Raw genomic sequence first — 21,763 nt, 5'->3', positions numbered from 1 at the left:
TGTGACCATGTTAGCGTTTCAGATCGTGCACGAGGAGGCGGGTTTCGTGACATCATCACGTAGAATAGAAGACCCATTTCATTGGCTAGGTGCCAGCCAATAGAACGGCTCCTTTAAACACCCCCGCTACCGCAATAAATACCAATATTTATTGTACAAGTTCTCAAATTCACATCTACGTGCTCTCGAGTTTTGCTACTCATTTACCTTCATACACTGCCGCCCCGGGGTAGGGTGCGTGTGTCTTATACGCTTGGGTAGGATTAGTGGTGTGGGGTGCATGTGTATATCACGCAATAAAGTGCGTATCATATGCACGCGCAAAACTGCGTATCATATCCACGTAAAAACTCATTTTCGCATATAAATTGCACGATAAACACACTGCGTGCTATAGAGACGCATTTGCGTGACTGACTCCAAATGTGGATGCGCGTTCATGTTTGTGGGGGGGCGTAGCTTTGGACGGAGCACTGACAGGAGGGGGTGGAGCTTAGAAGAGGTGCCACTTTCAAATCTGGCTAGCTCTCCAACATTACCGACCCTAGCTTTAATTATATTTAATATTAGTTAATTATATTTAATATCTCCAAGTCTCTATTCAATTACATAACTTGAATAATAACCTTTAAATGTGTTTTTTGTTTGTTTTGGATTTCAAGTATGCAATAAATACACTTAATTGTACTTTTCCACAAGATGTAAAACATTGTTATTTTATTCAAGTTACAAAAAGAAATGTAACAACCATTTGAAATATGCTGTCAGAGATATTCACAAATCTCAAAACATTTCCTTTACAGCATTCATAAAACATCTTGCATGTGTATACAAGATAATCAGCACAAAATCAATATGTAAGATCTACATATAACTGTAAGGTAAAAGAAAAAACAAGTAAAATGATTATCTAAAATATACTACAAACAATAGATAATCTCCATAATGACGAATATGAATACATTTATCAAAAATGAGTAAATGAGTACCATAGTATGGATTTATGGATATGTAAGTTTATACCTATATGATTAAAGAAGTAAAAAGAAAGAAAGACGATAATAAATGGACTATAACACAAGCTTGGCTTTTTAAAGCATAATAACCAGACCCACAATCACCCCATCAGATAACATACATGCCGGCACAGATGGCATTAAAAAAGTAATATCCATTATTTCCCATTAACAGTCAAATACAAGAAGAGTTAATAAAACACAATTTCTATAAATCGCTTCAAAAGGCAGAATGCTGTGTTTTACAATACGTAATATTTTTAGTAGACCTTTTCTCTTATATGTGAAGCACACATTAGCCTTAAACATTATTTAGGCCTGGCAAAATATTTTCTCAAATTGCAACACTGTTGGGGATTTTGTCTGGGGACAAATAACCATAATCAAATGTTAATCCCTTATTCCGCCTCTTGATGATTTTGGTCACCTCATCTAGTTCATTGAGGAAAGTGTTGATGGCTTCCTTCACTGGTTCCTCTGTGAAGCACATTTCTGGATACGTGCCTAAGAAAGGCTGGGGAAAAAAGTAAGTTCTTCAGAAAGCAGAACAACATCTTTCTTTCTTTTTACAAGGTAAACTGACCCTTCTCTAAGCTCCACCCCCTTCATTTCTGTCAATCACTCAGACAAGCTTATTAAACAAACAAAGTATTGGGGATTTTAAACTTCTCTGAATGAAGTCTGACATTGCAAAGCATTTTAATTTGCTGTGTTTCTTTAAAGGACTTAAAGTAATATAAAATAATGTAAATATGGATGTGTACATGTGTAATGTAAAATAATGCGGTAACATGATAAAGAACTGCAGATCAGCAGAGATCAGAATCAGTGCAAATGCTTTTTACATTCAGCAGAGAGAAGGCGATTACAGCACTGTAAAAAAATATATGATCAACAAGTCATATATTTTCCCCATTCATTTAACCAATTTCAGCTTAATTTTATAAGTTGTACAAGATTCAAGTAAAATTTTAAGTCAAGATTTAAATAATGAGTTGATATGACTTGTACAGACAAACTGATTTATGAAATTTGTCTGAGAGCTGATAACCTTATAGTGTGTGAGTGATTTACATTAGGTAAAATGAAATTTTTAACATATTCTGTTAGATTATTCAAGGAAAGTAACAATTTAAATGCATTGGATTACTTATTAATAACTATTTTGACTTTTAAAGTGTGAATGTGGCAAATAATATAGTGAACTAGTAGACGTTTCATTCTCAGTTTTTTGCTTTCCTCTTCTTTGCAAGCACACTAAAATTGTGGTGTACAATGAACAACGCAGTTATTATTACGGTTCATATAGTATTTTAAATACGTAACAACATTAAATTAATAGATAGACTGTTACTCCCCAAACATGATGATGTTTTTTATGTGGGACTTAGCGAAGGGTTAGTTAAATTAATTGCTCTACCTGACTGAAAATATTGCGTTGACAGTGCCAGAGAACACATACACTGTAGCAAGCAAACAATCTACAACAATAATAAGAATTAAAATGTATTTGAGCCAACATAAAAAAATCTTTAGGCTCTTTTTTAAAAACTCATACCTTGATGCTCTGTACCCTCAGCTAGTAACATTCATTCTTTTTCACATTGATTTCGACTAAACTGCTGCCATGTTCTCTACAATTTCAAGTGGAAAGTATATCAGAATAAGACATCAAACCTCGTTCTCCTGGAACTGAGTGAATCCCCAAGATGTTTCTAGAATCATGTAGGAACGTTCATGGTCAGGCAGACTCTCCATGATATACTGCATATCCACTGTGCCCTTCTGTTCTGGAGGCGGCTTGCGCATGGTGGAAGGACTGTTGGGGATCCAGCCATACCAGTCAAACTGGAACATAAAAGTTTACTCACAGATATTATCTAGAACGTTGCCTAGCGATTTTTAATGCTCTTGTTGTGTGTAATGTAGTGTGTAATCTCACCTGTCCAAAGTGGACGGCAGCATGTTGTGCTGAAGCGTTGAAGATCACAACGGTCAGGTACTTGACTAACTCCTCTCGAGTTTTCAGAGACTCTGGAAACTCTGGAAACAGTGGCAGTTTGCATTTAACTTGTGCACACATTTAAAAGTGACTTGAAACACACAAAGACCCGCGGGGTCTTAAAAAGTCTTAAAAAGTGCCAGATTTTCATCCGAGGTCTTAAATTTAATTTAGTCAGTGTTGTGATATGTAACTACAGGTTGTGGGAGTCGCGCAACGGTGACGTCAGGGGTTGCCTCGGCCAGCGCGTTTTGGCATGTGACTGTGTTATGCTCAGGTAGCTTAGCTGTAGCAATACATGTTGGTTAATAAAACAGTTCATTCCCTGTAAGACGACCCGGTTCCTCTTTCATTTAAAGCATCGACACATGACAGTCAGGTCTTAAAAAGGTTTTACACTCGTTCATTTCCTGAAACGCTGGCCGCAGAAAGTTATTACAAAGTAGCAAAAAAGTATTGAGTCGTAGCCTACAAAGCGAAGCTCTAAAGGGGTCTCCAACACAGCGCTCGCGAGCTATTAGCAGCTCGAGGCCTGATCGGCGGTAGCTCGCCAAGAGGCTGTTCACATATTGCATCTTTTGCGCGCTCAAGTTTGTTATTTCAAATGTAGGCACGCGGCAAGCGCACTCATATTTGAAGCGATGCGGCCATTTTTTCCAGGCGGGTGCGAAATAAATAAAAACTTTTTTTTCAGAATTCTGCAAGCGCCCCATTTTCCGTAACAACATTGAAAGCTCAGTCAACATGAAGGATGGGGGTGCACCGTGCACCCAAACACTACGCGTGTTACAGTTCTCAATAAACTACAGCTACAGCAAGCGTTTATCAGTGGTGGAAATACATTAACTAGCTACTAAAACTTCTTTGTCGTTTTGGAGAGCGCAGTGCATGGTTGCATAGCAACGACAGACGCAACGGGAAATTCGGACCGAATTTTACTATTAATAATAAAAGATAAGCTAATGTGTATTGTAAATGTCAGTATTTGTTATTTGCTGGTTAATGCGTCATGTAGGTCTTAAATTTCAATCTTTATGGTCTTAAAATGTCTTAAAAATGTCTTAAATTTGACTTAAATTTAAGAATTTAAGAATTAATAAAAAGAATTTATTACATTTCTTAAGAATTTAAGAAATTTAAGAACCTGCAAGAATAAAAACAATCATGCATGCTTGTAATCATGTAATTTGGCCCTGTTTACACCAGGTATTAAGATGCGTTTCGGTTGATTGGATCACAAGTAGATGAGGGAGACACATTCCCGTTTACATCTGGTGTTTTACTCTCTTTTGTTCACTTTCAACCACTTGAACGCCAGAAGCGTCTTTTACAGTATCACTGTTACATACAGTATGTACTTTCTATAGTAATAACTATATATTATGCAAAATTACATGCAATTAACCCTAAACCAGACCAAACCAAACACTAATCCTAACCCTATAGGAAGTACATGTTGTTACTTAATATTACTCAGTACATCAATGTATAATTACAGTGAAACCCTATATTTTAATAAAAAGCGTAGTTTTTACTCCCTGGCGGGGAAGGAGCCTGAGATTATGCGTGAGGTTGAGAGGTTCCAACTAGAGATAGTTGGGATCACCTCTACGCACGGCTTGGGCACTGGAACCACACTTCTTAAGAGAGGATGGACTCTTCACCACTCTGGAGTTGCCCATAGTGAGAGGCGGCGGGCTGGTGTGGGTTTGCTTATAGCCCCCCAGCTCAGCCGCCATGTGTTGGAGTTTTCCCCCCGGTGAACAAGAGGGTCGTTTCCCTGCGCCTACGGGTCGGGATAGGTCTCTCACTGTCGTGTGTGCCTATGGGCCAAACGGCAGTGCAGAGTACCTGGCCTTCTTGGAGTCTCTGGGAAGGGTGCTGGAAAGTGCGCCGACTGGGGACTCCATCGGTCTACTGGGGGACTTCAACGCCCACGTGGGCAACGACAGTGTTACCTGGAGGGGTGTGATTGGGAGGAACGGCCCCCCTGATCTGAACCCGAGCGATGTTCAGTTATTGGACTTCTGTGCTAGTTACAGTTTTTCCATAACGAACACTATGTTCAAGCATAAGGGTGTCCATAAGTACACATGGCACCAGGACACCCTAAGCCGTAGGTCGATGATCGACTTTGTGGTCGTTTCATCTGACCTGTGGCCGTATGTCTTGGACACTCGGGTAAAGAGAGGGGCGGAGCTGTTAACTGATCACCACCTGGTGGTGAGTTGGATCCGATGACGGGGGAGGAAACTGGACAGACTCGGCAGACCCAAACGCACTGTAAGTGTCTGCTGGGAACGTTTGGCAGAGTCTCCTGTCAGAAAGATCTTCAACTCCCACCTCCAGCGGAGCTTCGACCGGATCCCGAGGGAGGCTGGAGATATTGAGTCCGAGTGGACCATGTTCTCCACCTCCATTGTTAAAGCGGCCGCTGTGGCCGTAAGGTCTCCGGTGCCTGTCGAGGCGGCAATCCCCGAACCCTGTGGTGGACACCGGAAGTAAAGGATGCCGTCAAGCTGAAGAAGGAGTCCTATCTGGTTGGCTTGTGGGACTCCTGAGGCAGCTGACGGGTACCGGCAGGCAAAGCGAACTGCAGCCCGGGTGGTTGTGGAGGCAAAAACTCAGGCCTGGGAGGAGTGGTCATGGAAAAGGACTATCGGCTGGCCTCGAAGAAATTCTGGCAAACCTGCAAACCGGATCTCCTCAATCCCGCCATCACGTCTTCCATTGAGGAAGCAGAGGCTGACGGCTCAGAGGTGGACTCGTCCATCACCCAAGCTGAAGTCATCGAGGTAGTCAAGAAACTCCTCGGTGGCAAGGCACCGGGGGTGGATGAGATCCGCCCTGAGTACCTCAAGTCTCTGGATGTTGTGGGGCTGTCTTGGCTGACACGCCTCTGCAGCATCGCGTGGCAGTCGGGGACAGTGCCTCTGGGATGGCAGACCGGGGTGATGGTCCCTCTTTTTATGAAGGGGGACCGGAGGGTGTGTTTCAACTACAGGGTGATCACACTTCTCAGCCTCCCTGGGAAAGTCTATGCCAGGGTACTGGAGAGGAGTTCCAACTGAAACCTCGGATTCAGGAGGAACAGTGCGGTTTTTGTCCGGGTCGTGGAACACTGGACCAGCTCCTGGACCAGGAGTTTGCCCAACCAATCCACATGTGCTTTGTGGATTTGGAGAAGCCATTCGACTGTGTCCCTCGTGGCGGCCTGTGGAGGGTGCTCCGGGAGTATGGGGTCCGGGGTCCTTTGCTAAGGGCTGTCCGGTCCCTGTATGAACGAAGCAGGAGCTTGGTTCGCATTGCCGGCAGCAAGTCAGACTTCTTCCATGTTGCATGTTGGACTCCAGCAGGGCTGCCCTTTGTCGCCGGTTCTGTTCATAATTTTTATGGACAGAATTTCTAGGCGCAGCCAGGGGCCGGAGGGTGTCTGGTTTGGGAACAACACGATTTCGTCTCTGCTCTTTGCAGATGATGTTGTCGTGTTGGCCCCTTCAGACCAGGACCTTCAGCATGCACTGGGACGGTTTGCAGCCGAGTGTGAAGCGGCTGGGATGAGAATCAGCACCTCCAAATCCGAGGCCATGCTCCTCAGTCGGAAAAAGGTGTCTTGCCTACTTCAGGTTCAGGTTCAGGTTTATTGATATAGCCCATTTCATACACAGAACGGTAGTCCAATGTGCTTTACATCATCATAACAAAGTAGACAATATAGTTAAAACAAGTAAAAAATACAGGTACAAATTAAGTCAATTATAATGAAAAGGCATCAGAGAAAAGTTTAGTTTTTAGTCTAGATTTAAAAATGGAAATAGTAGAAGAGGTCTTAATGTCTATGGGAAGACGGTTCCAAAGACGGACCGCATAACAGCTAAAGGCTGCCTCCCCTTGTTTAGTACGAGCACTGGGTTGTACCAGTTGGAGTTTTGTAGCTGATCTAAGTGATCTTATAGGGTTATATGTTTCAAACATCTCTGCTATATAGAGAGGTCCTTGGCCATTTAATGTTTTAAAAAGAAGAAAAAGGACTTTAAAATCAATTCTATAAATAACTGGTAACCAGTGTAGAGTTTTTAAAATAGGTGTAATATGTTCTCTTCTTTTGGTTCTGGTCAATAGCCTTGCTGCTGCATTTTGAATTAATTGAAGTGGTTTTATTGTACTTCAGATTGGTGGAGAGTTCCTGCCTCAAGTGGAGGAGTTTAAGTATCTTGGGGTTTTGTTCATGAGTGAGGGAAGGATGGAACGGGAGATTGACAGACGGATCGGTGCAGCTTCTGCAGTAATGCGGTCGATGTACCGGTCTGACGTGGTGAAGAAAGAGCTGGGCTGCAAGGCGAAGCTCTCGATTTACCGGTCAATCTACGTTCCTACTCTCACCTATGGTCATGAGCTTTGGGTCATGACCGAAAGGACAAGATCCCGGATACAGGCGGCCGAAATGAGCTTTCTCCGCAGGGTGGCTGGGCGATCCCTTAGAGATAGGGTGAGGAGCTCGGTCACTCGGGAGGAGCTCAGAGTAGAGCCGCTGCTCCTCCACATCGAGAGGGGTCAGCTGAGGTGGCTCGGGCATCTGTTCCGGATGCCTCCTGGACGCCTTTCCGGGAAGGTGTTCCGGGCGCGTCCCACTGGGAGGAAACCCCGGGGAAGACCTAGGACACGCTGGAGAGACTATGTCTCTCGGCTGGCCTTGGAACGCCTCGGTGTCCCCCCAGAAGAGCTAGAGGAAGTGGCTAGGAAGAGGGAAGTCTGGGCATCTCTGCTTAGACTGCCGCCCCCGCGACCCGGATATGCGGAAGAAGATGGATGGATGGCGTAGTTTAATCTAAGTGCTCTGTCTAATCCCTTTAAAGCGCACTTCAGAATCTGGCTGGAAGTAGTAGGTCATCCGGGTACTTTCTGCTTTCTCTTTTATGAATAATGTGAATTCGGACATTTTTTTTTTGACCTATAAGGAAGTATGTGATTTTGGATGCAGCCACAATCAAACAAGTTGGCAGAACTAACTTGGTTCACAAATAATTTTGAATTGTTTGTTCAGTTTCCCGTACACACTGTCTTCTCACATTCGGAGCCATGACAGGAAATTTAAGAAAATTAAGACCGTTGAATAAAGTGGCCGTGGAACTACAATTGAACGCAAATCTGCAAATGCATCTTATTGTTTACCAGCGATGAAGATCTTGATTAAACTAGATGAACATCTGCCTTTGCTCTCTATGAACAATTCCACAGGTTTAGCTAGATTTCATTTCATGCAGGTAATACTTTTTACAACAAACATATTACGCTAAGCAAACAATACCACTACAACAAAGTATCACATTAGCATTTTTTTTGATACGGTCCTAATTTATACAATAAATAAGCGATCATTTTTCACAGAGTAGGAAATGAACATCTGCCAAACCACAATAATTTGTAGGAATTGCGCAGTGGCGGGCAACCTGTTTGTGTTGAAAACGAATGCCTTTGCATTGCATACATCAACCGTCAGTGTTCACATCCCAGTGAGCTCAATCATGACACTTAATGGCACCACGTCCAAACCTCTGGAACCTCCACGTGTGGTCTCTGGATGGGACGCAGGGAATATAATTGATCTATTCTCACCGGTGATCTACCCATCTATGTTAACTCTGTGCCCCTGTGCTAGATCAGGGTTAGGTCAGCCCCTGTGCTAGTGTTGTGATTCCCCTACAGGTGATCCAACAAGTGTATTTTTCCACGGTACGGCTTCCCTATCAATGAGCCAGTGTCTTTCCCTCTACAGATCTGCTCTGCCGTCTCTGCACAGTATTGACTCCACCCTAGCTAGGCTGGATCTACCAAAGAGAACTTCCCTATGTAGCCCTTCCCTACGGGCCAGTCCATTTGTCTAACGCTACATGTCACCTCCCTGCGGTCAGTATGTGGTCTCCATAGCATCCCTTTCTGTTTAGAAGAGGCACGTTTTCCGAGTGTTATCCAAATAGTCTCACTGTATGGGTTAGAAAGAGCAGCAGTGATCGACTCTCTCTGCGTAAATCTCGTTCTTTTCCTTCACCCCAACAGGTGCGAAGAAATTAGGCGCTGAAAGGGACAGCAATTGTGGCATTGTGGTAGTGATCCCGATTCATTAGTTCAGTTCTGATATATGTTAAACGTGACTGACTGTAGTTGACTGTGTCTTTTGTGGCCGTTCGAACACATTCGATCACATGAACGTTTACACTACGAAAGCAGTCCGGTCTAATGAGTTTTCAACTAACTCTTAAAGTGGTTGAAAGTGAACAAGCTTTAGACCCTGTTAACACTTGTTTTTACACCTTATGTTACGATCAACCTAAACCTCTTAATACCAGGTGTAAACAGGGCGTTTGATAAATTAAACCTGTACTCACTGTCAGAATTATTCATGCCAAAGGAAACATCCTTAACAAAGTCTTGAATCTCCCCATCACTTTGAACGGTCTCATCGCTCTCATAGTAGATCTTGACCACAGCAGACACAAAACTACAGAAAGATCAACAAAATGACGAATTAATAAAAATAACTCTGGATGCCAAAAATGTTCATTGGAGTGTATGTGAACTAGTTTGTACTTTTGCGGTACTGCAGAATCTGAACTGTTGCTAAACCTACCTGTTTATTGTATACCAGATCATCATGCCATCATCTCTATAATAGTACTTGGATAATACATATTCCATTCCTCGATCTTCTATGGTCTCAGGGAAGCACAGGGACTCGTAGGTTAAAGTCTCCATGGCATTTTGAATCACTTTAGCTATCCCATCTCCATTGACGCTAGTAATCTTTGGATACCAAGAATTCAGTTAATCTTTTGCTTCAATATTTTCAGCACTTATTTAGCCTATTCAAGTGACCATCTAGGGGATTATGGGTGAAGTTTTATTCTGGTGGGGTTTTTGCATTAAATTAGGAATTAAATTTAGAAACTACTTAGGTCTTTCGGTTTAAGCAAACACCAGTTAACTAAATACAACGTAGGCTATGAAATAGAAGTAAGAGCATTCAGTAAAAAGACAGAAGATCACAAGACAAAAAGTCAGGTAATGGCTCAGGCCTGTCATGATGAAGATTTGTTAACACTGTGTGCGTCTTTAAACCTATATCATGGACAGAAATTATGGCTTGGCAGACAAAGACAAAATAATCAAATTTGAATAGAATTGCTGTGAATCCTAGCAAAATGCTGTTTATGTGTGTATATATTAAATTAGGTGTAAAGCTACCTTGCTGAAGATCCCGCCTTTACTGATGAGGTTTTCACAGGCAATTGCATTGTTTGCAATTGTGAAACGAACATGAGGTTTCAGTAACTGTAAGAAGGATTTAAACGTGCATTAAATCATAAAAATGTATTAAAAAAGCATAACCTGAAAGGGGAACTGCCCTGGAGGTTTTTGTTTAACATTAATAAGCAGTGGCTCAGTGGTTCATGTAGGTTGTCTGCAAACCGGAAGGTCCAAGTGTCGAGGTGTCCATGAGCAGGACACCTAACCCCAACTGCTCCCTTGCATGGCTGACAACAGCGTTGGTGTATGAATGAGTGAATGTGAGGCAATATGTAAAGTGCTTTGGTGGCCATGGGTCTGTTAAAGCGCTATATAAATGCAGTCCATTTACCATTTAAACCATTGTTAAAAAAAGAAAGAAACGGAAGGATATCAGAACCATCAACCCTTCATCAATAAATTGACATATGTGAAACCACAACCTTCAGTTTAGCCCTGAATCTAAATGTCATGACTGTGTATTGGAAGACTTGTACCTTGTATACAGGATGGACTGCAGAGAGCTGTCTGTACATGGCCACTTCAAAAACCTCTGATATCAGATGTGTCTTGAGAAGGTGCGTGACCAACTGGTGTACAAGGAAGTCGGCAGATTTCACCCACATCTTGGCAAGCATCCAATCATATTCATTATCACTCGGGAGAAAGATTGGGCTCTTTTCCCCTGGGGTTTGACTGAGCTGATTTAGGAATAATAAAGCCAAGCAGGATATTAATACTTCGGTAAGTAAATTCACAGCAAAAGCATTTTTATTTTAAATTTATATTTTAATTTGTTACTGATTATATATGGGACAGATACCTGAATGGCAATTGGCACAATTTGGTCCAATCTGTTCTTGTACAGCAGGCAGAGCGGTGCAGTCAAAAAGACCAGATCGCTGGATGTTGGCACTCCCTCCAGTATTTCATAATCCACTATGTAGATGTTTCCTTCCTGTAAACGTGTACACAGGTGTAAAGATTAGAACTGATTATTTGTGGGTTCAAATAACATTTATCAAAAAGTCATTTATGTAAATTAAATTATGTGAAGTGTTATTAATTATGTGAAATTATATGATACAAGCCTTGAATTTGATTATTGACCGACTGTTCAAGTAATTTATGTCTTAATATTACTGACCTTTAATTCCTTTTTTAGTGTGACACCTTTCTCCAGAAAGCCCTTCACCATCTCATGTGTGACTGGAAACTTGTCTGGAATATTCCTGATCTTCCTGATCATGACAGGATTGCAGCCATTCAAAAACTGATAGCCGAACATGTAATCCTTTCTCCAGTCGTGCATATTTTTCTCTGTCAGATTTCAAAAGGGAAAATTCAGTCAACAGTCAAAGGCTTTACAGGTATGAGAAAAAGTTCCTCTTCATTGTTGGTTCCTCACAACAATTGTGTTTTTTTGGATACATAGATTTTGTTTAAATGAAGAAACAAACAAAAAACAAACAAACATTGTTAATAAAGGAAGAAATAATCCAAACCTAGTAGAGGGTGCTTGCTAGTAAAATCTTCCAATATCTTTTCAAAGAATTCCATGCCTTTACAGGAATGAAAGAGTTCTTTACATTTTTCAAGAATGAATTCCTTCTTCCTGAAACAGAGTGCATACCGTATAATTATACACATGAACAGTATTTGCAAGATTTTTCATTCTGGAATACGGAGTAAAAATTCAGTATCAAATCAACAAGAACTGTGGCCACGACACCGAACCTTACGCTTTCATCTCATTGTCCGCAAAGCTTTTCTTTTTTTCCTGATCAAACTGAACTTCTGGAGGAATTTCGCCCTCTATGCTCTTAGGGAAGCCTTGGCACCTCTCAGTCCACCTTCAAGAAGAAAAATTACAACATTAACTTGTACAGTTACACTGTCATATACACTGTTCCCCTTCAGGAACTACCGCTGCGTGAAATCGCAGTGGGAACGCCCCCCAGCGTAACGCGTCTGAAGCATGAATGAAATCAGTCAATGGAGAGATGGAGCGTCACAGCGAGTGACGTCATCGACCAGGAAGCTATAAATATCCCCTAAATTTCTTCCCAGATCTTCACACTGAGGTGTCAAAGACCTGGGCTAGACCAGTTTCAAGCAAAATTTATACGAACCAATCTAATGCTTATGGAAACATTTTTGGAGCAAAATCTTTAGGGTATGTGACGATGCCGAAGGCGGAGGAGACACTCGCGAGCTATCTCTCTCCTGCTTCGTCATCTTCACTTAAAGCACCGGCCCTTCCCTCCAGGCCACTTAAAAATACTTCTGCGCTAGTGGGGAAGGCTTACTCGGCGGCGGGGCAGGCGGCTGCATGTTTACACACTATGGCCATTATGCAGGCTTATCAGGCCGACCTGCTTAACCCCCTGGGGTCGGCAATCACGCCGGCGTGATTTGCGCGTTTTTTTTCACATAGCAGCTGAATAAACTTAAAATACTCCGTCATTTGTGGTCATACAGACTTAATAAAAATGAAAAAAGAATCTGTGAGATGTCTACTTTTGTATGTGTCCACTTACAATCAAAACAAAACGTTGTGCTTTTGTAAAATAAAGAAATTAAACAGGGTGTGCTTTCTGCCTCTCCATCTCGTGAACTTTTTTTTCTTGAGCACCTCTCTAAACATAAAAAAAACTCAGCGAATACTTGTCACACATTTGTGAGCTCTATATATTTATAATCATTTAAGTGTGTAGTTTTAAAATATCTGATTCAAAACGAAAACAAATATTCTCTGTTTAAGTAATTTGTATAAAACCAACAAGATATTCAGTTTCTCTAACCCTTCCTCATTAGTTTTAATGTGACCACACCCACACGCGCAAAACATATAGAGATGCAAATCGTCCATGTGTCGCGCGACCGCCCCCATTACCTCAACAACAAAGCGGCAAACTTTATCAGTCCTCTGCAGTCGTCGAGTTTGGAAGACATGCTGTGAGATTATTGGGTTTACATCTGAAGAAGAAGATCGCGATTTGAAGACAAGAACGATTTTAAGGTAAGAAATAATCCTGAATTATATTAGTTAGTGTTATTGTTGCATAAACTTCATTTTGCCTTCATTGAACTGTTGCTCGATGCCTCAGTAAATGTTCCCTGCACGCGCTGTGAGTTTGAAAACGCAGTCGCGCGACGTGCGTTTGAAAAGCAAAACGCACCATGATTTCACTCCAATCTCATTTCATAACGTCATATCGATGTCAACATTTGAAGTAACATATGATAATCAATATGTTTTTCTCAAGTGTAGTGTTACTGAAGTGTTCCTTTTTAACTATGCCTGCTATACTATTGTTCTTATTATTTGATTCAGCCCTGCAGGTATATGCCTACAAGGCACAACAAATATATATATATATATGTATATATATATATATATGTATATATATATATATATATATATGTGTGTGTGTGTGTGTGTATTTTGTAAATTTTAAAAAGGAATTTTCACCAGAAATCTAAAATGTATTCCCACAATCATGCAGCCCTGGTTTCTTCTTGATATCAGCATGTTCACAGCTTTTTTATATATATATATATTTTTTTTTAGGTAGCTACCCGTCCTGCTGACTTCAACATGAGCATGAGGAGGTAAAGTGAAAAATCAAACACCTTGGAAATGACAGGTATGCACTATGTTTCAGGAAAGGAAAGGTGTGTGACTGGTTAAGTCTCTGTCTTTAGTTCAGTGTGTTAAATAATGTGCTTTTTGCCATTTGTTGTGTATCTTTGGATGATGTTGTGTTGTAAATAAATTCAAACAATCAAAAAGCCATTCTTTTTTAAATCTCCTCATTCTTTGTGCAAGGTAATGTAATGATAGTGCCTGAGAGCTCCTAATAGGGCCATTATGGGAGGGCCTTTGTCTTTTCTCAGGTGTGAAACACTCAATATTCATGGTGGTTAACGCCTCCTCGCATAAAGCTTTCTTACACAAAACATGTCATACAAATTTTAAATCAATATATTGTCTTATCTGAATGAGTATTCAGGATGATTTTCACATAGTTTTGGAGCAAATATTCTAGGCTACGTGATACAATTTTCAAAAGCCTTGCGAAGAAATAATTAGTTTGTGTTTCATGACATTATTTCAGTGACTTTTTTTTTGGTCATTTTCACAAACCACGCATAAATGTTATTATCTCAAAACTACAAACTTTTACATACATGCTGCTGACATATTATTGTAGCAGAGTTTGTGATGAATGCAGTGTAATAATACTTTAGTCATGAAAATGTCACAAGTAACAGAAATAAGCACAAATGTTAGAGCATGTCAGAACACCTCCAGGACCCAGAAAACACCTCAGACCCCAGGGGGTTAAGGATGCTTGTGAGAGGGGGGGGGGGGGGGGATTTCTGAGGATATGATTAATGAGCTCAGGCAGACTGCTGATCTCACTCTCCGGGCCACCAGGGAGACCGCTAAATCTATCGGCCGGTCTATGGTAGCCATAGTGGCCACAGAGAGACATTTATGGTTGAGTCAGACCTCAATGAAAGAAAAAGATAAGACTCTCCTTTTAAATGCTCCAGTTTCGCCTGCGGGCCTCTTCGGTGGCGCTCTTCACTCTGTCACCGAGAGGTTTCAGGAAGAGAAAAAACAGACGGCTGCTTTTCATAAATTTATTCCCCTCAAAGTATGTATCGTTGGGGCTGCTGAGCGAGGGCAGTCTCAGCCGCCGAGTACTTCATCTAAAAGAGCGCAGCAGAAAAAGAGCGATGCGTCTCGTGCCCCCCCGCAGAGAAATTGGAGGGACGAGGCGGGGCGCTCTCCGGCGCGGCCTTCTCGGGGCAGGGCTGATCTGAGGACAGTCATTGTCGCTAAGAAGGCCGCGTCGAAAAGGTCCTGACGGTTTCAGCGCCAGGGCTCTGAGGGTGGTCCCCGCCGAGAGAGACTTGCGTTCACCTCCCTTTAGGGTGCCCTGTCTCTCCAGGCGCCCATTCTACTAACCCTGCCAAAACAGGGCGTAGAAGGGTCCGGCGAGTGCTTTCCCGAGGGACGCTCGCCGCCTCTACGGAGGGTTCTAGTGTGTTCAGACCAGTCGTTCCCTGCCGGTGCGCTGTTACAGGGCACTGTGTCTGTCACGCAGAATGTTCAACCAGAGGCCAGCCCCGAGAGGCTAGTACCCTTAGTAGAATTTTTGGTAGAGTGGAAAAACCTTCCAAATGTGTCTCTTTGGGTCCTGCACACGATCGAAAGAGGTTACGCTATACAATTCAGGTCTCGTCCGCCTCGGTTCAGAAGGGTCATTCCCACTGTGGTGGGCCCCGAGCAGGCTCTGGTAATGGAACAGGAGGTGATGACTCTCCTTCAAAAAGGAGCTATAGAGCGGGTTCCTCCTCCCAGCAGGGAGTCAGGCTATTACAGCCGGTACCTCATTGTTCCAACGAAAGACGGGGCGTTGCCTCCGATTCTAGATCTGCGTATTTTAAATCGCACTGAAGGGAGAATCAAGTTCAATATGCTTACTCTCAAACAGATCGTGCCACAAATCAGGTCCGAGGACTGGTTTGTCACGATAGACCTGAAGGACGCCTACTTCCATGTATCTATTCTTTCTCAACATCGGAAATTCCTGAGGTTTGCGTTTGGGGACCAAGCATACCAATATCGGGTCCTTCTGTTCGGCCTAGCACTGTCACCCCGAACATTCACCAAATGTATGGATGCGGCGATAGCCCCGCTGAGACTTCAGGGCATCCGCATTCTGAACTATATAGACGACTGGTTAATCCTAACTCAGTCGGAACTACAAGCGGTTCGGCATCGAGATGTCGTTCTCGCTCACATCAAGAGATTGGGGTTGAGACTGAACACCAAGAAGAGTGTGCTTTCTCCAGCATAGAGAACCATTTTTCTCGGTGTGGTGTGGGATTCAACAACGATGCAGGCACGGTTGTCACCTGCTCGTGTTGCTTCGATTCTCACCTCAGTCAAACAGATCAAGCTAGGCCAGCTATTCACTGTAAAACAGTTCCAGAAACTGTTAGGTCTCATGGCGGCAGCGTCCAACGTTATTCCTTTTGGCCTGCTGCACATGAGACCGTTGCAGTGGTGGCTCAGGACCAAGGGATTCTCCCCGAGGGGGAATCCGCTCCGCACGATCTTGAGTTTGCGACGCTGTCTTCGCGCCCTGATTGTGTGGAACGATCCTTGATTTCTGTCCCAGGGTCCTGTGTTGGGAGCTCCTTGTCGTCGCGTAATGCTAACGACAGATGCTTCTCTCACAGGTTGGGGGGCGATCATGAGTTGTCGCCCAGCTCAGGGTCTGTGGCAGGACCATCATCTCCTATGGCACATAAACTGTCTAGAAATGTTGGCGGTGTTTCGGGCTCTGAAACACTTCCTCCCAGACCTAAGGGGCCACCATGTCCTTGTCCGGACAGACAACACATCGGTGGTCTCTTATATAAACCAACCAAACTGGAGATACCGGTCAGGAGGGACCTACTATCTCAGGCGAGTGGGTCCATCTTCCACCCTCGCCCAGAACTGTGGAGGCTGTGGGCTTGGCTTCTGAGGGGGCCCAGCTCGTACACCTTGGTCTCTCGACTGGGGTTGTTGAGACCATCCTCCAGTCCAGAGCTCCCGCCACAAGGAGGCTTTATGCCGCGAGGTGGAAACTTTTCACCTCCTGGTGTAGTGAGCGCCAGCAGGACCCAGTTTACTGCCCGGTCGGTACAGTGCAGGAGTTCCTGCAGGACCGTCTCTCTACAGGGTTATCCCACTCCACACTGAAGGTGTACGTGGCAGCCCTAGCTGCTTACCACGCCCCTTCGAGTGGAGGCTCTCTCGGGAGACACCCACTGGTATCTCGTTTCCTCCGTGGCACCTTGAGGTTGAGGCCGGCAGTATGCACGAGGGTACCAACTTGGGACTTGGCCGTTGTTCTAGAAGGCCTTTCCCTGGCTCCCTTCGGGCCCCTTGAAGAAGTTTATGAAAAGTTCCTCACTTTAAAAACTATTTTCTTGCTTGCTATCTCATCTCTCAAGAGGATAGGAGATATTCAGGCATTGTCAGTGGCTCCCTCGTGCCTGGAATTCTCGCCTGGTATGGCTAAGGTGTTCCTCTACTAGGCCAGGGTATGTTCCCAAAGTTCCGCGGACAAAAGGCCTGCAGTATGACTGGTCTAACAGTAGTTGTTGGAACTAGAGTTAGGGCCCTTGCGCAGCGGTAGTTCCTGAAGGGGAACGTCCCGGGTTACATATGTAACCCTAGTTCCCCGAAGGGAACGGACGCTGCGTGTCCTGCCATACTTCCTGCATCCCCTGGATCGCTTGCTTCAGTAACTTTTAGCTGGCGGCTTGTGTATTCTGGGGATATTTATAGCTTCCTGGTCGATGACGTCACTCGCTGTGACGCTCCATCTCTCCATTGACTGATTTCATTCATGCTTCAGACGCGTTACGCTGGGGGTCGTTCCCACTGTGATTTTACGCAGCGTCCGTTCCTAGGGAACTAGGGTTACATACGTAACCCGGGACGTTATGTTTGGTTAGTTTCACTTTCATGGACTTTTAGTTTGTTTATCGTCAGTTTCCTGTTTCCTTTGTTTATGCATCACTATCTATCTATCATCACACCTGTTATTCTTTTAGTTCATTATCTTGTTTATAAGCTCTCTGTTTTCAGTTCCTTATTGTCCGGTATTGTTTGTGCGCAGCACACCGTTTGTTTATGTAACATTGAGTTATTTAATAAACCTTTTGTTATTTTGATCCTTTTTGTCATTTCTTCATCACGACTCATTGTCCAAGCGCTTGTTCTGTCCAGACTGGACTATTGTAATGCTCTCTTGGCAGGCCTTCCAGCACACACTGTCCAACCTCTGCAACTGTTCTTTATCAAGCCTCCTCTCGGCTGAGTATTTAGCCATTTTCAAGCCATTTGAATTTCTTCATAACTTGACCCATTAATACTAACACGCCACCCGAGGAGCACCAGAGCATTACGCGCCTATTAGACTTTGTCTATTTTGATTCTATTGTGCTAAATCATGTTTGCTTTTTATGTTTCATTGTATTGTGCCGTACTGGGCCACCGTAAATATCCTAAATAATTACTAGAGTAAAAGTAATTTGACCCCCCCCCCCCACACACACACACACACACACTTACACTTTTACAATTTGTTGCTACGGGCCTGTGTAGGTGACATTATAATGTATATGTGCAATATATTTACAATAGTGTGTCAAGCACATTGAACTCTATCAGGATTAATAAAAGAAAAAAACGCAACAAATGAATATTTTTCAAGAATGTAATTGTTTCTTCAAACCTAAATTTGCCCTGTCTAGATTCCAGTTCCTCTAGTCTTTTCTTTTTAAGAAATCCAGAGTCATCCTGAGGCAATCGAGCTAAATGAACACAAAGAAATACATAGCACACATTTTACACATAGAAAGGACAGCATTTAAGACATATTTCAAATCAAAACTGAACAACTGAATACATTTTTTTATAATAATAACAATAGTAATAATAATTATAATAATACGAAGAAGAAGAAGAATGCTTAATTTAAAACTGGATAATGAACAAAAGCGATAATGCACGTACCAGTGCCTTCTCGGATAAACACTGGCTTTTCGTCTTCTAACCAGCAATGACAGGGGAACTCGAAGCGTTTTTCAGAGGGACTTTTCACTGTGATATGCTCACAAAACCAATTACAATTTACCAAGTGTTTCTCCTTTTCAAGTTTCACCAGGACAATGTCTCCAAAGTCCTCCTTCACACAGATGTCGAGGGAGATCTCCTTTAATGACAACTTTTATTAGACACATAATATGGGAAACAAACAAACAAGAAACATCTCTCCACGTGCTTTGGTTAAGAGGGATTCATCCTAAATTAATTCCCTGATTATCAGGATGCCCATGTTTGATCATTTTATCTCACCAGATGCAGTTTTTATTTCTCTACATTTGTGTATCCTAACTTTTAACTGAAAATGGTTAATAAGAAAACAAAATGAAATATAGCAGCGGAGACAGGCCAAAGCACGATGGGCACATGTATACATGTGTAACTATTTCATTACATATTGTTAATGACACACTTCCTGCTGCCAGCTGGTGGCGCTGTGACCATGACTCAAAATAACCACATCCATATGATCCAAACATATAACACCAGTTTGATCTAAATCAGACGATGCATAAAGATGGTACGACTTCAGGTTTCCAGTTTCCCTTTTTTGTCATACATGTATTCCTTCAACATGGCAACACCGTTCCATACATCAAAAAAACCTTTGGCAATTCAGCATCTTCAATGTCTTGGAATAATGGTGAGCATTGCAGGAATCCTCTTGGAGGAGTATTTTAAAGTTCAGAGCCTGCAATTATCCAAAATTCCACATTAATAATAAATAAATAAAAAGGCTGACTTCCTGGGTGGGGCTAATAACTGTAAATTTGAAAGTTGCCCAGCCTGATGTGAACAATATTTGTATTATGCAATATATATATATATATATATACACACAACTATTCCGTTGTGCCGCCTGACATAAACACATTCAAAAATTTAGTGCAAACACTTTGGATTTTACCTAACAATTGAAACCGGTTTAAACATTGTTTATAACTCAATAATATGCATTACATCTATTTTGAAAAGATTTATTAAAAAAAACTTTTTTTTAAGCTTTATTTGTCCCAATTAATCAATTTTATTATGCTATTTTATGAATTATATATATGTATATATAATTAATAAAATAGCCATGTTTGCAGGTGTCACCCTGAAATTTGAGAATATACAGATTGCTGGTTTTTGGAAAAATAATTTCAATGATCTCAACAGCTTTAAAACTACTGATATTTAAAAAAAAAAAAAAAACTGAAAGGTTTCAGTTCATTTGTGCAGACAGTTGCACCACCTGACAACTTGAGGGTTTAAGATAACAAAACAAAAAATGTTATATATATTATTTAAATGTACTAAAATTAATACAAATTAAATAGGTTTTATAGAATAAAGTGATATAAGTATGTCATGAATTTAGCGAATTATAATCATAATACATATAATATCACAATATATAAAGAAATTACTTCAAATAAAAATAATCAAGTCTTTAACGTTCTTACCCTTTGGAGAGGTGTAAAAAGAGATTTGTTGACCAGGACTCTGTCACTGCTCTGATCCTTTGAGTCTATCAGCGTCAGGTAAATGCTGTTGGTTTCCTCAGCAAAAACCTCTAGACCAGTAAATACAGTCACCTTGTAGGTCAACATTTTGCCTGAATGAAAGATGTACAAACTCTGGATCCTCAGTTTATTCTTAAGCACCTTTATATGAAGTTCACTTCCGGCGCTACTCTCCGCCTCCTGTGACATTAGTCAAGTCAAGTCTAGTCTAGTCATTATAATGTGGGTTTGGTCTGTCAATCAAAAATGTCATGTGCATACCTGCATATGTGATCTATATCAAGTTTCTGACCTTATAGAAGAGACAGGAATAAATGTAAAGGTATTCCTGTGCAGACAATCCTCTTTCACTGATAAACTTTTATAATTACAATTGCTATTTAAAATTTAAAATTTAGCAAAAAAACTCCAGATGCAGTTTTAATTTCTCTCCATTTGTGTATCCTAACTTTTTTTTACTGTTAATTGAAATCCGGAAATAAAAAAAAGAATAAAAAAAGATAAACTTTTTTAGTGTATGTCAGTGCAGAAATAGATGGCGAGATGTTTGCATTTGCAGCATACTTTTCTCTGAAATTGCACATAGAATATTCTCTTACAAGAACAAAAACAAACAATCAATTCTAAACAAAAGTAATACAATTTAGACGATGACCCGTGTTGGTTTGGATATTGATCAGAACTCGTGTGAATTCGGACAGTAATTGTTTCTCAAGGGGCCGTAAGGTATTTTCAGCAATAACAGGAGTAAGTCGATGATTTTATTGCCGTCTGAATCCATAATGTCGTGTTTTTCTCTCACCATCCGTGTAAAGATCCCCGGCTGAATAACCTACTGTTTCTTATCATAAACCAAGGTCGTGTGGTAATTTAATTGCCACCTGAATCGATATAACTGAGTTTACAAGATGAAATACTGTAAATTCAAAATTCACTGTTTAAATCCTTTTTTGACCACTGCCGAGACCCGTAGGGTAACTAACTTTAGCACTTGGCTGTAATTTGCATTTTTTTTAAATGCTGGAAAGTTACAAGAACAATATTTTAAACTGCACAGAGAGAATGTGGATGAGGACATTAATTATTTTTGCAAGTTGTAATCTTGTAATTCTGGTAATTTCGGCGTGGCGTGTTGAAGTACAGTACTGAAGCGGTCTTCATATGGAGGAAGCCGTGCTATGGCGGCTGTCTACCATATGCCCCAAGAGCCTCTGAAAAAGTTTCAGTGGGACCCTTTCTCACTTCTGTATAGCACTGACTAGACACGTTC

At 41.8% G+C, this 21,763-nt stretch overlaps 2 protein-coding genes across 2 annotated transcripts; one reads left to right on the top strand and one right to left on the bottom strand.

The window, feature by feature from the left end:
- Window positions 1-695: 695 nt before the first annotated feature.
- LOC307012540 (polyunsaturated fatty acid 5-lipoxygenase-like) lies at window positions 696-20,671 on the bottom strand. The gene is made up of 14 exons (XM_079639342.1): window positions 20,434-20,671; window positions 18,896-19,094; window positions 18,615-18,693; window positions 12,045-12,155; window positions 11,808-11,917; window positions 11,450-11,622; window positions 11,126-11,260; window positions 10,800-11,003; window positions 10,261-10,347; window positions 9,647-9,819; window positions 9,405-9,517; window positions 2,959-3,059; window positions 2,694-2,864; window positions 696-1,530 (listed from the first exon to the last, which is right to left on the bottom strand). The coding sequence occupies exons 1-14, from the start codon at window positions 20,578-20,580 to the stop codon at window positions 1,351-1,353; spliced, it is 1,983 nt and encodes a 660-aa protein (XP_079495468.1). The 5' UTR covers window positions 20,581-20,671; the 3' UTR covers window positions 696-1,350.
- On the top strand, window positions 6,222-9,380 carry LOC307012547 (putative transposon-derived protein F52C9.6). The gene is made up of 2 exons (XM_079639355.1): window positions 6,222-6,644; window positions 7,190-9,380. Exons 1-2 carry the CDS (start codon window positions 6,297-6,299, stop codon window positions 7,838-7,840), a joined length of 999 nt encoding a protein of 332 aa, XP_079495481.1. The 5' UTR covers window positions 6,222-6,296; the 3' UTR covers window positions 7,841-9,380.
- Window positions 20,672-21,763: the final 1,092 nt, after the last annotated feature.

Source organism: Phoxinus phoxinus (genome assembly GCF_949152265.1).
Source record: "Phoxinus phoxinus genome assembly, chromosome: 2".
Lineage (NCBI taxonomy): Eukaryota > Metazoa > Chordata > Actinopteri > Cypriniformes > Leuciscidae > Phoxinus > Phoxinus phoxinus.
The sequence above is the reverse complement of the archived record's forward strand: the minus strand, read 5'-3'. Positions and strand labels throughout refer to the sequence as shown.